Source organism: Coenobita brevimanus, chromosome 15 (assembly GCF_032717465.1).
Source record: "Coenobita brevimanus isolate Jiangsu-jjx chromosome 15, ASM3271746v2, whole genome shotgun sequence".
In the NCBI taxonomy this organism is placed as follows: Eukaryota; Metazoa; Arthropoda; class Malacostraca; order Decapoda; family Coenobitidae; genus Coenobita; species Coenobita brevimanus.
This window is the reverse complement of record NC_136968.1, coordinates 35,166,615-35,182,052: the sequence shown is the minus strand read 5'-3', so window position 1 is coordinate 35,182,052 and position 15,438 is coordinate 35,166,615. Positions and strand designations below refer to the sequence as shown.

The 15,438-nt window shown below is 40.3% G+C and overlaps 1 protein-coding gene and 1 non-coding gene across 2 annotated transcripts; both read right to left on the bottom strand.

The window, feature by feature from the left end:
• Window positions 1-4,828: 4,828 nt before the first annotated feature.
• On the bottom strand, window positions 4,829-14,417 carry Lkb1 (Lkb1/serine/threonine kinase 11). The gene is made up of 9 exons (XM_080265579.1): window positions 14,197-14,417; window positions 12,355-12,594; window positions 10,341-10,432; window positions 9,756-9,888; window positions 9,132-9,268; window positions 7,841-8,026; window positions 6,663-6,814; window positions 5,378-5,591; window positions 4,829-4,861 (listed from the first exon to the last, which is right to left on the bottom strand). The coding sequence occupies exons 1-8, from the start codon at window positions 14,311-14,313 to the stop codon at window positions 5,461-5,463; spliced, it is 1,188 nt and encodes a 395-aa protein (XP_080121705.1). The 5' UTR covers window positions 14,314-14,417; the 3' UTR covers window positions 4,829-4,861; window positions 5,378-5,460.
• Window positions 5,826-5,944, bottom strand: LOC145390802 (5S ribosomal RNA). The gene has a single exon (XR_013895716.1). It is a non-coding gene; the product is annotated as a 5S ribosomal RNA (ribosomal RNA).
• Window positions 14,418-15,438: the final 1,021 nt, after the last annotated feature.

Sequence of the window (15,438 nt, the reverse complement as noted above, 5' to 3'; positions counted from 1 at the left end):
TATAGTGGGAAGTGAGGGATGTGTGTATAACCAAGCAGTTCCCCCACCTACTTCCATCAGTGCTACCACATGAAGGCCTCTCCCTCCACCACCACTACAGGGTCGTCAAAACACACACACAGGCCCGTATTCTTGTCAGTTAAAGAAGCTCCCTAATGCCTCTTCCATAGCAACTTATTTTTGGATATGGCTGGTTAATATCCTTTTGAATGTTATTTATGCTGAGTATGGCAATGAAAGTACCTAACACCTCTTCTATTGCAATTTATTTTTGGATATGGCTGGTTGATATCATTTTGTACATTAATTATGCAGAGTACGGTGATATTAGATGGCCTTGTGTAACACAGAAGAGGGCAGTAAGGTGTAATAAACAAAATAAATCACTTAAGGAAATGTGCAAGGGAGGGCAGTAAGCTGTCATAAACAAAATAAATCACTTAGCAGAAGGTGTTAGGGAGGGCTGTATGGTGTAATAAATTGCTATGGAAAAGGTGTAAGGGAGGGCAGTGGGGGGTAATAAACAAAATAAATCAGTTAGAGAAAGGTGTTACAGAGGGCAGTAAGGCTATACACCTCAAACTAACCTGAATAAACAATATAAATCACTTAGGGAAAGGTGTTAGGGGGCTTCCTTAACCGACGAGAGTACCGGCCTGAACTGTACACAACATCACTTCAAATCAGGTCCTTTGAAAGCCACACCTATGTCAATTTTGAAAATGTCAGGTCAAAAACTGTTAAGACTGCTTTTTGACCAACTTAAATTCAAACTTTCAAAATTATGAGCAGCGCTTTGGTTATGGTCACTTCTATAACCTGTCAAAATATTAGTTTAAAAAATATTCACTGAGTATTTTTGAGCAAATTAATAAAACTAGAAAATAATAATAACAATAATAATAATAATAATAATAATAATAAAAGAATGGATTCCAGTCCTACGATAATTTTTGCCCTGATAAATTTCAAAATGCATTCAAAATTAAATGGCATCTATTGGTACCTTTGGTCCAAAAAATTAAACAGTTACCATAACAGTATTATTAATCATATTAATAATAATATATACAGTAAACCCTCAGTATAACAAACTAATTGGGGGAGGGGTGGGTCATTATATCTGAAAGTTCACTACATCCGATGGTCGTTATCAAACGAGGGATTACTGACCCAAGGTGGCCATATCCGTGGAGGTGTTTGGTCCTACGTGCACCACCACAACTTACTCCATGAAGTTTCACATGGAGGATTCAAGGGTTTATGTAGTTATACAGTACATGTATAGTAAATAACATCCTGTATGAAGTTATACATATAAATACAGCGCCTATAATGTAATGTAGTACTGTTACAGTACACTTATCATGCCTGGGAGCAAACTTCCGCCGGAAATAGCGACCTTTCTGGAAATGGTGGGTTGTTATATCCGAAGTTTGCTATAGAAGGGTTCATTATATTGAGGGTTTACTGTAGTACGCAATAATATAATCATTATCATCAGCATCATCCCAGGGAAAAGATGGGGTGAAGATCAAGAAGGATGAGAAATAATAATAACAATAATAATAATAATAATAATAATAATAATAAATAATAAAATAATAGTACCGGGTAATAATAATAATAATAATAATAATAATAATAATAATAATAATAAATAATAAAATAATAGTACCGGGTAATAATAATAATAATAATAATAATAATAATAATAGGAGTAACATCCACACAGACAAAATTTAAACAACAGCCTCTCAACTGACACACGACACAGGAGACAAACCAACACAAACAAATTCAAAACTAGTCCAATATTCAAAGCAGGACATTTGGCAGAAGTTATAATATAGCCCAGAAAATGTATGAAAAATGCAGGAAATATATGAAAAATAGGAAATGTATGAAAAACAGGAAATGTATAAAAAACAGGAAATGTATGAAAAACGAGAAATAAATGAAAAAACTGCAGTAATTTTTGAAACTGCAGGAAATGTATGAAAAATGCAGGAAATATATGAAAAACAGGAAATGTATGAAAAACAGGAAATGTATGAAAAACAAGAAATAAATGAAAAAACTGCAGTAATTTTTGAAACTGCAGGAAATGTATGAAAAAACTAGGAAATGTATGGAAAACAGGGTATGTATGAAAAACAGGAAATGTATGAAAAAATCCAGGAAATGTATGAAAAACTGAAGGAAATTTATGAGTCCAAATCTCAGCCATTTTGGAGATGCAATTACTGAAGGGCTTATGGGGGAAAATAATCTGCCTTATATTTCACCCACAAGTCATCAGTCCAGGGCAAAAGAAACCTCCCTAACACCTCTTCCTTGGCAATTTATTCTTAGCAGAGTATGACGATGAAACTTCCTAACACCTCTTCCTTAGCAATTTATTCTTGGCTATGGCTGGTTAATATCCTTTTGTGTGTTATTTATGCGGAGTATGGCGATGAAGTTCCCTAACACCTCTTCCTTAGCAATTTATTCTTGCCTATGACTGGTGAATATCCTTTTGTATGTTATTTATGCAGAGTATGGCGATGAAGCTCCCTAACACCTCTTCCTTAGCAATTTATTCTTGGCTGTGACTGGTGAAAATCCTTTTGTATGTTATTTATGCGGAGTATGGCGATGAAGCTCCCCAACTCCTCTTCCTTAGCAATTTATTCTTGGCTATGGCTGGTTAATATCCTTCTGTAAGTTATTTATGCAGAGTATGATGACACTGGAAGGATTTACGTAGCACAGAAAGGACAGTAAAGTGTGATAGGCAAAATAAATAGCTTAGGAAAAGGTGTTGGGGAGCTTCCTTAGCTGATGCGAATACCGGCTTAGCTTTGCATTTTTATCTGAGGCCGTCCTATATGCCACACACCTACACATGTCACCACTTCGGTACTAAGACCCACCGTCCATACTGAATGCACGCTAGGGCTCTCTCATACAGGACTGATGCAATAGTAGTAGTAGTAGTAGTTTTTTTCATACATTTTCCGAGACCGGCTGTATAGTATGAAGTTTTGAATATATACGTGAAAAAGAAAAAAAAAAATTAAATTCACTAATCAATGAAGTGGATGAAGTCAAAAAAAAAAAAAAGGAAAGAAAGAAAAAAGAAAGAAAAAAAAGAAAAAGAAAAAGAAAGAAAAAAAGAAAGAAAGAAAAAGAAAGAAAAATGAGAGAGAAAAAAAAAGATAAAAGAAATGGAGAGAAAAACAGTTATTATTTCATACATTCAGGCACCATTTTTTTTTTTAAATTTGAAAATAATGTTACGAGTATTATGTCTTAAATTAACGTCTGTACTCTATATATTTTTTTTATTTTGGTTATATATAAACTTTGCTCTTAGTTTTATCATCTTTTTCCTTTACATACGCACTCCCTCTCTCTCTCTCTTCCTCACTCACAGTTTCTCTCTCTCTCTCTCTTCCTTGCTCACAGATTTCTCTTTTTTCTCTCTCTCTCCTCCTTGCTCACAGTTATTTACTCTCCCTCTCTCTCTCTCTAATATTCTTCCTATTTTTTACGCTTCCTCATTCAATCAATTTAATTCTAACTTAATATTACCTTTCTCTCTCACTTCCATCTTTCCTCCACCTCTACTTTCTCTCCAAATGTTCCCTCCACCTCTACTTTCTCTCTAAATGCTCCCTCCTCCTCTGTTTTCTCTCCGTATGTTTCCTCCAACTCTACTTTCTCTCCAAATGTTCCCTCCACCTCTACTTTCTCTCCAAATGTTCCCTCCACCTCTACTTTCTCTCCAAATGTTCCTTCCACCTCTACTTTCTCTCCAAATGCTCCCTCCACCTCTACTTTCTCTCCAAATGTTCCCTCCACCTCTACTTTCTCTCCAAATGTTCCCTCCACCTCTACTTTCCAAATGTTCCCTCCACCTCTACTTTCTCTCCAAATGTTCCCTCCACCTCTACTTTCTCTCCAAATGTTCCCTCCACCTCTACTTTCTCTCCAAATGTTCCCTCCATCTCTACTTTCCCTCCAAATGTTTCCTCCACCTCTCATTTGCACCCTTCTTCTCCCTTTCTTCCAACTGTTACCTCCACTCTACCTTCTCTCCATATGTTTCCTCCACCTCTCAGTTTTCCTCCAAAAATTCTCTCCATTTCTCCCTTTCCTCACTTGTATCATTCCTCAATTTCTTATGTCTATCTATCTATCTATCCATCCATCTATCTATTTATTGTCAGACACCTTAATCCCATAAGGGGCAGCAACAAACAAATCGCCTCCACTTCGCCCTGTCCTCCGCCATGTAGCCTCCCTCCCTCCTCTCTCATATATCTCTCCACTGCATCTCTCCATCTTGGTCTCCCCCTCCTCTTCCTCTCCCTCTCACCCACATACACTACACTCTCCAAGTCAGTCTCTCATTCTCCATCCTCTCCACATGGCCAAACCACCTCAAAGTATTTCTCTTAACACTTTCTATCACATCCACATCACAACGCTCCTTCACTTCCTCATTTGTCTGTCTTTCTCTCCATGTAACTCCACATCCATGCCACAACGCTCCTTCACTTCCTCATTTGTCTGTCTTTCCACATAACTCCACATCCACATCCACACCACAAAGCTCCTTCACTTTCTCATTTGTCTGTCTTTCTCTCCACAAAACTCCACATCCACATCCACGCCACAAAGCTCCTTCACTTTCTCATTTGTCTGTCTGTCTCTCTGTGTAACTCCTTCCTTCCATCCTTCTCTCCACTTCTGATACCTCTCTCTCTCTCTCTCTTCAAAACAGCAATCTTGACAGAGAGAGAGAGAATTTGTATTTGACCAAACTACTTTCAAATCCTCCCTCCTCTTTTTACCTTCTCTCCAAATGTCCCTTCTCTACATCTCCACTCTCACTTGTGTCTTTCTTCCATCTTTCTCTCTCTCTCTCTCTCTCTCTTTAACATGGCAAACTTTGTAGGGAAAACTCGTACCTGAACAAAACTTCATTCAAATCCTTCCTCTCCTTTTTATCTTCTCTCTCTACACCTCCACTCTCACCTGCATCTTTCCTCAACCTCTCCATTTCTCTCTCCCTTCAACATGACAAATTCAATACAGCGAGAATTATCTACACAAACCTTTCAAATCTTTCCTCCACTTTTTACCTTCTCTATGCCACTCTCACTTGCATCTTTCCTCCGTCTCTCCGTTTCTCTCTCCCTTCAATACAGCAAGAGAGTTCATATCTAAACACACCTTTTCAAATCTTTCCTCCATATTTTCCCTTCTCTACACCTCCACTCTCACTTGTGTTTTTCCTCCATCTTTCTGTTTCTCTCTCCCTTCAAATTCAATACAGAGTTCATGTGTAAAACAAAACTTTTCAAATCTTTCCTCCACATTTTACCTTCTCTACGCCTCCACTCTCACTTGCACCTTCCCTCCATCCTCCATGCCTGTCTCCGCTCAGCAGGGGATGCAGTGGAGATGTCAGGACTGCTTGCATGAGGTGAGGGACTTGACGTTGATGCAGGAGATGGGTTTCCGTCGACGCCGCTTGTTGTTGTGGTTCAGGGCGTGGCCGTCGAGGTCGGACTGGATCTCGGCCTGGTTACGCGTCTCTGTGTGGTGGTGGTGGGGGAGTTGTGAGAGATTATTTTTTTTCTTTATGCAAGGAAGAAGGAAGCAAAAACCAGAAGCCCACAGCACTGCTCCCTCAAAAAATAATCATCATCATCATCATTGCCAGACGCCATGTATCCCAAACGGGGTGGCCAAGGGCTTATAGTTAATTGTTTTACAGGGAGGGGCACTAATCCTTCACCAACCCCACCTGACACGTAGGGAGAACGTTATGCCAACAGCATCTGGTGTTCCCAGGCGGTCACCCATCCAAGTACTAACCAGACCCAACGTTGCTTAACTTCGCTGATCGGACTGGAAGCGGTGTACTCAACGTGGTATGGCCGTTGGCAAAATATAATAATAATAATAAATAAGAAAAAATACTACTACTACTACTACTACTTACATTAATGATTACTGTGATTCTACTACCACTGCTACTACTACTACTACTACTACTACTAAAAGTAATGGCAATAATAATAACACTAATAATAATCTTCCTGTTGCTGCTAAGTTTTCTCCAGATTTGTCTCTCTATGTGACTGGATGAAAAGAGTTGTGAGAAGTGGAATGTGAGTTGATGTAATAAACAGGCAGATGATTGTGATGATGGTGGTGGTGATGATGGTGGTGATGATGATGATGATGATTATGATGATACGCTTCTGTTTTATGTCTGTGTGGGTCTTGGGGTGGTTATGCATCTGTGTGTACCTTATAATGTGTGTGTGGGCGAGATGGAAGTTGTGACTGATGCATATTAGGGTGATGATAAATACAAATATAGTGTTATAGTGTTTCTCTGTTGTATGTTGGTGTGGTGAGACAGGGAAGTATTGTTGTATGGTAATTTATGCACAATAATTTCGGAGTTCAGTATAAGACATGCACACACACACACACACACACACACACACACACACACACACACACACAATCTATGGTATTGTTTTTCAAGGACAGGAGGGCCCAACACATATATGTATGCATGCACATGAGCACACACACACATACACACACACACACACACACACACACACACTTTTTCTCTCTCTCCATCTCACCATTCAGCTGGTGTTCAGTGATGAGTTCGTTCTGCGAGTCTGGTCCGTAATAGTGCGCTCGTATGTACGGCAGCAGCGTGGTGGTGTGCCGGCTGTCTGAACCACCTATGGGAGCCTCATCCTCTGTTATCGGGTGCTTCTTACAACACCAGCTGGAAAAATAAAAATAAATAAATTCATAAATAGACACATAAACAAACAGATGCATAAAAAAATACATAAATAAACAAACACAATCAGCAAACAAACAGCTGAGAGTACAAGGCAGTTTTTCAATGCAGTAATGGTTATATTAACTACAAATTGATAACAGTATAAGAAAAAAAAATCACTTAAAAAAACAAAAAAAACATACATATATACTGTAGTTGTTGTTGTTGATCAATCCTAGTTTGTGTGGCCAAGCAGACCTATCAACCACAGACAAGCAGTGAACCGACATTCCCTTGTGGCTGACAGTGCCACATTTGCGTCTCCACCCAATTAACAGGGGCACCATAGTAAGTTCCACATAACCCTGCTATATGGTTACCACCCAGCGCTGTAAAAGGCTTTCTGAGTTACAGGAAACCATTTGGCTCGTGACAAGTGTACTGCCGCCTGAAGTGGAATGAAGAGTAACTGAAAGTGGCAAGAAGGGAGAAACAGGAGGAGAGGAGAGACACAAAGACAGAATGAGAAACAGGAAGGAAGAAGTAGGTAGCACTACATTGAGTGAGTGGATGATGGTCACCCGCACCTACCACCACCCAAATGCAGTGGACAACCCCTGCCACACCACGCCACACCACCCTGCCTTGTGTACTCACTCATGTGCCTTCACCTGTGCCAGACTCATCCCCTGCCACACCACCCTGCCTTGTGTACTCACTCATGTGCCTTCACCTGTGCCAGACTCATCCCCTGCCACACCACGCCACACCACCCTGCCACACCACACCACACCACCCTGCCACACCACACCACACCACCCTGCCACACCACACCACAACACACCACCCTGCCACACCACACCACACCACCCTGCCACACCACACCACACCACCCTGCCACACCACACCACACCACCCTGCCACACCACAACACACCAACCTGCCACACCACACCACACCACCCTGCCACACCACACCACACCACCCTGCCACACCACACCACACCACCCTGCCTCGTGTACTCACTCGTGTGCCTTGACCTGGGCCAGACTCATCCTCTGGTAAGGGTCCTTCACCAGCATGCCCTCCAGCAGTGACCTCAGCACCGGGTCAAGCTCGTCAGGCACCACCAACGGCTTTTCGCAGATGTTTTCAAAGAGCCGGAATACGTTCTCGCCCTCGAAGGGGTACTTGCCGCTGGTTAGGTTGTATCTGGGGGGGGGGGGACGAGGTGGTTTAGGGTTCGTATTCTCATTGGGTATGGAAGCTCCCTAACACCTCTTCCTCACCTATTTATTTTTGGATAAGGCTGGCTAATATCGTTTTGTGTGTTACTTATCCAGCATAGGGTGATATCAGAATGATTTAAGTAACACAGAAGAGGACGGCAAGGTGCAATAAGCAAAATAAATCACTTAGGAAGAGATGTTAGGGAGTTTCCTTAGCTGACAGAACACCAGTGCAGGTGTCAACAGCCGGTATTCCTGTCTGGTATGGAAGCTCCAGAACACCTTTTTGTACACACATAAAAGCGTACATACAAAGAAGTGTACATACATACAAGTGTACATACATAAAAAAAGTATACATACAGTATATAAGTGCACATACATAAAAAGTGTACTAATATAAAAAAAGCACATACATGAAAGTGTACATACATAAAAGTGTTCATACATAAAAAAGTGTAAACATAAAAGTGTACATACATAAAAATTTGTACATACATAAAAAGTATACATATATCAAAGTGTAAATACCTGGTACATAAAAAAGTGTACATTTATAAAAGTGTACATACATAGTGTACATACATAAAAGTGTACATACATATAAAGACATACATAGAGTGTACATACATTAAAGTGTACATACATTAAAAAGTGTACATACATAAAGATAGTGTATACACATAAGTGTACATACATAAAAAAGTGTACATATTTAAAAAGTGTAATATATATACTTATAAGTGTACATATATGAGTGTACATACATAACAAAGGCATACATAAAAAGTGTACATGCATCACAAAGTGTACATAAAGAAAGTGTTCATAGATAAAAAAAGAGTACATACATAAAAAAAAGTGTACATATTTAAAAGAGTACATACATAAAAAAAGTGTACATATTTAAAAGAGTACATACATAAAAAAAGTGTACATATTTAAGAGTACATACATAAAAAAAGTGTACACATATAAAAGAAGCATACATACAAAAAAGTGTACATACATAAGTGTACACACAAATAAAGTGTACATAAATAAAAAGTGTACATACATAAACAAAAGCGAGTCTGGTCATTACTCACAAGGTACAGCCAGCAGACCACACGTCCACTTTGAATCCTGGGAACGTCCGCGCACCGCCGGCCACCTCGGGGGGTTGGAACAGCGGAGATCCTTGGCTGGTGGTGATCTCCTCATCGCCGTTCTCCGTTTCCAGTTGCTGTGGGGATAGTGCCGGGATTACACACACACACACACAAACACACACACTTTAATGTTCACTAACTGTGCTTCTAAAAAGGAAGTGAAGGAAGTTCCTGAGTGAGTGGTTGGTAGTCTGTCTGTCTCCCCCTCTTCCATCTTCCCCCCCCCCCCGCCCCGCTCACCTCTGCAACTCTGAAATGATATTTTAAGAGAGTGATCGGTACTAACTGGTTTAATATCCTTGTGTGAATACAGATCTCTCTCTCTCTCTCTCCCCCTCAATCTCTCTCTCTCTCTCCCCCTCAATCTATCTCTCTCTCTCTCTCCCCTTCATTCTCTCTCTCTCTCTCCCCCTCATTCTCTCTCTCTCTATCCCTATCTCTTGCACCTCAGTAACTCCGAAATCCGAGATCTTGAGTGAGTGGTTGGTAGTCTGTTTGTCTGTCTGTCTCCCCCTCTGTCTGTCTGTCTCCCCCTCTGCTCCCCCCCCCCCTCCCTCTCACCTCAGCAACTCCAAAATCCGAAATCTTGAGAGACTGGTCGGTGCTAAGCAGAAGATTTCCTGGTTTGATGTCCTTGTGTATTATGCCGCGGCTGTGAAGGTATTCCAGCCCCTCCACCAGCTGCACAAAATACCTGAGGGGAAAAAAAGAAAGAAAATAAGAAAATAAAGACAGGAAAAAAGAAAGAAAATATGAAAATAAAGACAGGAAAAAAGAAAGAAAATAAAGACAGGAAAAAAGAAAGAAAATAAAGACAGGAAAAAAGAAAGAAAATAAGAAAGACAATCATCATCATCATCATTATTATTATTAGTACTATTATCATTATTACTGTCATCATTATCATCTAGACCACTTTTATTCATCATCATCGTCATTATCATCATCATCGTCATCATTATCATTGGTATTATCATTATTACTGTCATCATTATCATCATCATCATCATCATCATCCCTTCAGTCCAGGCCAGGGAGTATGGGGCAGACATACATACATGTGCACCTGTCAGATACATACATGTGCCTGCTAGATACGTACATGTGTCTGCTAGATACATCCACGTGCACCTGTCAGATACGTACATGTGCGCCTGCCAGATGGGGAAATGTTTATCCTTGGCGCGGTCCAGCATTTCTTGAAGTCCAGTCACGCAGTACTCCATCACCATGTATATCTGAAAGGAAAATGCATCACCACTACCATCATCATCATTATTATTATTATCATCATCAAGATTAGGAGAAATACACTGAGGTGGTTTGGACATGTGAAGAGAATGGAGAATGAAAGACTGACTAAGAGGCTGTGTGTAGGTGAGGTGGAGGGAGAGAGAGGGAGAGGGAGAGAGAGGGAGAGGTAGACTGAGGATGAGGTGGAGGGATGGAGTTGAGAGGTATATGAGGGAGGGGGGGGTGAGTTGGGGGGAGGGTAGTCAAATGGTGGGTGACAGAGCGACTTGGAGGCATTTTGTCTGCAGCCACCCTTTGCGGGATTAGGGTGTCAGGCTATAGATAGATAGACAGATTATTATTAACGTCATCATCAATATTATTATCATCGTTATTATCATCTTCAATAATTCTCGTCCTCACCACATATATCTGAAAGGAAAATACATCACCACTACTATCAACATCATTATTATTATTATCTATCTATCTATCTACCTACTGCCAGACGCCTCAATCCCGTTCGGGGTGGCCACAAACAAATCGCCTCCACGTCGCCCTGTCCCCCGCCATTTCACTGCCCCGCTCCCAACTCACACCCCCCTCTCTCATATATTATTATATAATAATGATGATTATTATAATCATCATTATTATCATCTTCATCATCAATGCTCTTCCTCACCACAAATATCTGAATGGAAAATGCTTCACTAGCATCATCATTATCATCGTCATCATCAATCCGCCTCCTCCTCCTCATCATCATCATCATTATAATCCTCTTCCTCCTGCTCATCATCATCATAATCCTCTTCCTCCTCCTCCTCATCATCATCATCATTATAATCCTCTTCCTCCTCCTCCTCATCATCATCATTATAATCCTCCTCCTCCTGCTCATCATCATCATAATCCTCTTCCTCCTCCACCTCATCATCATCATCATCATCATCACTCCTCCTCCTCCTCATCATCATCATCATATTAATTAGTGGAAACATTTGATTCTGAAAGTAATAGGTTCTATGTTAGGAGACAGACAGACAGACAAGAAAAGCCACAAATAAACAAAGAAAAAAACAAAACAAAAACACACTACAGACGGACAAAAGACAGACCAACAGACAGACAATTAGACAGATGGACAAACAGACAGACAGACAGATATACAGACAGACAGACAAGGAAAACAAGGACAAACTAACAGACACAGAGAAAAAAATTTAGGCAGACAGAAAGATGCAAAAAAACTGAGAGGAAGACAGACAGAAAAAGAGAAACAGAGTGACAGACAGACAGACAGACAGAAAAAAAACAGAGTGACAGACAGACAGACAAGAGACAGAAAAAAACAGAGCGAGAGACAGACAGACAGACAGACAGAGACATCACGTAAAGAAGCTAGAGAGGTGAGATAAAGATGCCTATTAAAGATAAGACAAGCTTCCAATCTCATCAAGGTGATCTGAACCCCTGCCCTCTCTCTCTCTCTCTCTCCCTCTAAAATTACACCCCTTATTTTCTATCAGCCACTTTCTTCCTTTCACTGCTTGTAATTAACACTCTCATTTTCTCTGTTTCTTTCATTCAAATTTCATACTCCCTTCCTTTCTCTCTCTCTCTCTCTCTCTCTCTCCCTCACCTTGCCCTTCTTGTAACTCTCACTCTCATCTTCTCTGTCTCTTTCATTAAAATTTCATACTTCCTTCCTTCATTCCTCTCTCTCTCTCCCTCACCTTGCCCTTCTTGTAACTCTCACTCTCATCTTCTCTGTCTCTTTCATTAAAATTTCCTACTTCCTTCCTTCATTCCTCTCTCTCTCTCCCTCACCTTGCCCTTCTTGTAACTCTCACTCTCATCTTCTCTGTCTCTTTCATTAAAATTTCATACTTCCTTCCTTCATTCCTCTCTCTCTCTCCCTCACCTTGCCCTTCTGGTCATTGTGATAGACGTGAAATAGACTGATCACATTCCGATGCTTTAGTCTCCGCAGCAGCTTGATCTCCCTCTGTACGTTTTGCTCTCCGTTTGGGATCCGCCTCAGGGTCTTCCGTTTCATGATCTTGACGGCGCGGCGCTGGAGGGTGTCCGAGTCCATGCATTCCTTGACCTTGCCATAGCTCCCTTCGCCAAGCTTGTCGCCGATCACGTACTTGCCAACCAACTGTGAAAAAGTCAAAAATAATACCGTACCAAAAATATAATACCAAAAAAACAATACCAAAAAATAATACCCCCCCAAAAAAAACAAAAAAATTCACCATCGTCAACATCACCGTCGAGCCTAATTCCTAAACACTGCCATAGCTTCCATCACCCAGCCTTTCCCCGATCACGTATTTGCCGACCAGCTGAGGATTAGCAACAAGAAAATGCCGCAAAAAAAATTCATCATCATCATCATAATCAAGTCCAATCATTCCTAACGCTTGCCATAGCTTCCTTCGCCCAGCCTGTCTCCTATCACGTATTTGCCGACCAGCTGTGGAAACGTAGAGGATTAGCAACATCAAAATGCCATAAAAATTCATCACTGTCATCGTCATCGTCGTGATCATCATGTCCAGGTATTTCTAAATCCTGTCACAGCTCCCATCGTCAAGCTTGTCGCCTTTAACGTATTTGCTGACCAGCTGTGGAAATGTGGAGGATTAGTACCAGTAATGTTAAAATAATACCACAGAACAATCAACAAGAAAATAATAATAAAAATAAAAGATGACATGACAGAACATACAGTATGCAAAATAATTTCCAATGTATGTGCTATTCATTTAAGCCTTTTCCCTAGATCTTATACTGTACTTCCTCTTACAACACACACACATACACACACACACACACACACACACACTATATGGCAAAATGTCAAATACAACAGGCAGCTACGGTAATACAGTGAGATAAAAAATGTGAAAAAATGACTACTGTAACAATTCTTGCATTTCACACAACCATGGACAAATACTGATAATTTTAACCGCAGTGAGAAAGAATGACCCAACACATAAACCAATCTGCCCTAAGTTAATCTAACGTAGCTAATATAACCTAAGCTACATTATGGTATATCAGGTTAGGTTCTTACGTTACGTGAAACGAAGTTTGATTCTTAGGTTTGGTAAGGTTAGATTAAGTTCAATTGCATTAGATTAAATAAAACTGTTTGGGTACATTAAATTATACTAAGTTAGGTTATGGAAGGTCTGATTAGACTGTCAGATTATATTCAGTTAAAATGCTATCTGAGAGAGGGTGTAAGTTGGGGATAGGGCAGCGAAATGGCAGGGGACAGGGTGACATGGAGGTGGTCTGTTTGCGGCCACCCCTTATGGGACTGAAGTGTCTGGTTATAGACGGACAGAAATTGAGTTATGTCAGGTTATGTTCAGTGTGATTAACTTTGATTCTAAGGTTGGGCTGGGTTGGATTGTTTGATTACATTAGTTTAAGTTAGACTGTTAGGGTACCGTACATTACCATAAGTTAAATTCCAAAGTTAGATTAGGTTCAATTAAATTAGAGAGTTAGATTAAGTTAGATGAAGGTGTAAGCTGGGCAGTGGGTAGCAAAATGGCAAGGGTGAGGGTGACATGGAGGTGATCTGTCTGTGGACCCCCCCTATGGGATTACAGCACCTCACTAAAGATAGACAGATAGACTGATAAACTTATAACTTAGATTAACTAGATTAAATTAACTTGGACTGGATTAGTTTGAAGACAAGATCAGTAGGAGAGCAGATCCACACACTGACAAAACCGACCTTATACTTCCTCTTGGGAGGGCAGTAGATGATCTCACTGGAGTCGATCCGCTGGATAAGGAACGGGTCCTCATCACACTCCTCCATAAACATATCCTGCAGAAACCCGTCCTCCATGTTGACAGCGTCCCTCAAGTGCCCTCACCCATAGCAGGAGTCTAGCATTGGGGGTTTGGACGGCAACAGTTGAATTCTACCTCCCTGTCTGTCATTCAGGTGAACTTGTGGGTAAACTTTTTAAATTTGTAACTTGTGGGTATACTTTTTTTTCAATATTTCTAGTTTTTTTAATGGTTCTAGAGCTTGTTTTGGGGGATATTTCAATGGCTGAGAATTTGACAGCAATGTCTGAATGCTGAGTCCCTGTCGGTCATTGAGGTAAACTGTTGCATGCTTCTTTTAAATATTTTTTTTCCAATATTTCTAGTTTTTAAAAATGGTTTTAGGCCTTATTCTCTGGCTGAGATTTTGAAGTTGTTCTGGAGGTAAACTGTTGAATGATTTTTAATTTTTTCAATATTTATAACTTTTCTAATGGTTCAATGACTTAATTTTGGGGGTACCCGGTATATTGACTTGGAGGCGATTTGTTTGTGGCCACCCCAAACGGGATTGAGGCGTCTGGCAATAGATAGATAGATGATTGTAGAACTGGTCCTTTTTCGTCTATTGTGATGGCTCTATACTTTTTTTTAATCAACCGAGTACTGCCTTTAATATCATTTTGTTTTTTTCTACAATGCTCCTTGGGCTTCCTTTCTATTTCAAAGCCAGAGATTTTGAAGTCTGATGTTTGTATAACATTTCTGGTCTATATTTGGGATTCAGATGAATGATTTAAATTATTTGGGTTATATTTAATGATTCTGTAGCTTAGTTTGGGGGGATTTAAGACACTGGATATTATATTTTTGATGCCAGTGTCCTATAAATCCCTGATATTGTGGTAGCCCTTTATGACTGGTAAGGGATTTTTGGAATGCTTGTCTAGGGCTCTTTTATGAGAGCTTGTGGGTTATTTTCGAGGATTCTGGGGTTTATGTGGCATTAGTCTGGCGTCAACTGGGCTTTCTTGTCCAAATATGGTGACTGGATTTTGAAATGCCTGTTAATTGCTTCTTCCTCGGGCTTTGAGCATGGCAGAATTATCGCCTTATTTTATCGTTTCCTGGCCTTATTTTCGACAGACTAGGGAATGACTAAGCCGTATCACAGCTCTGACTTTCTGTATTTTACCGTATT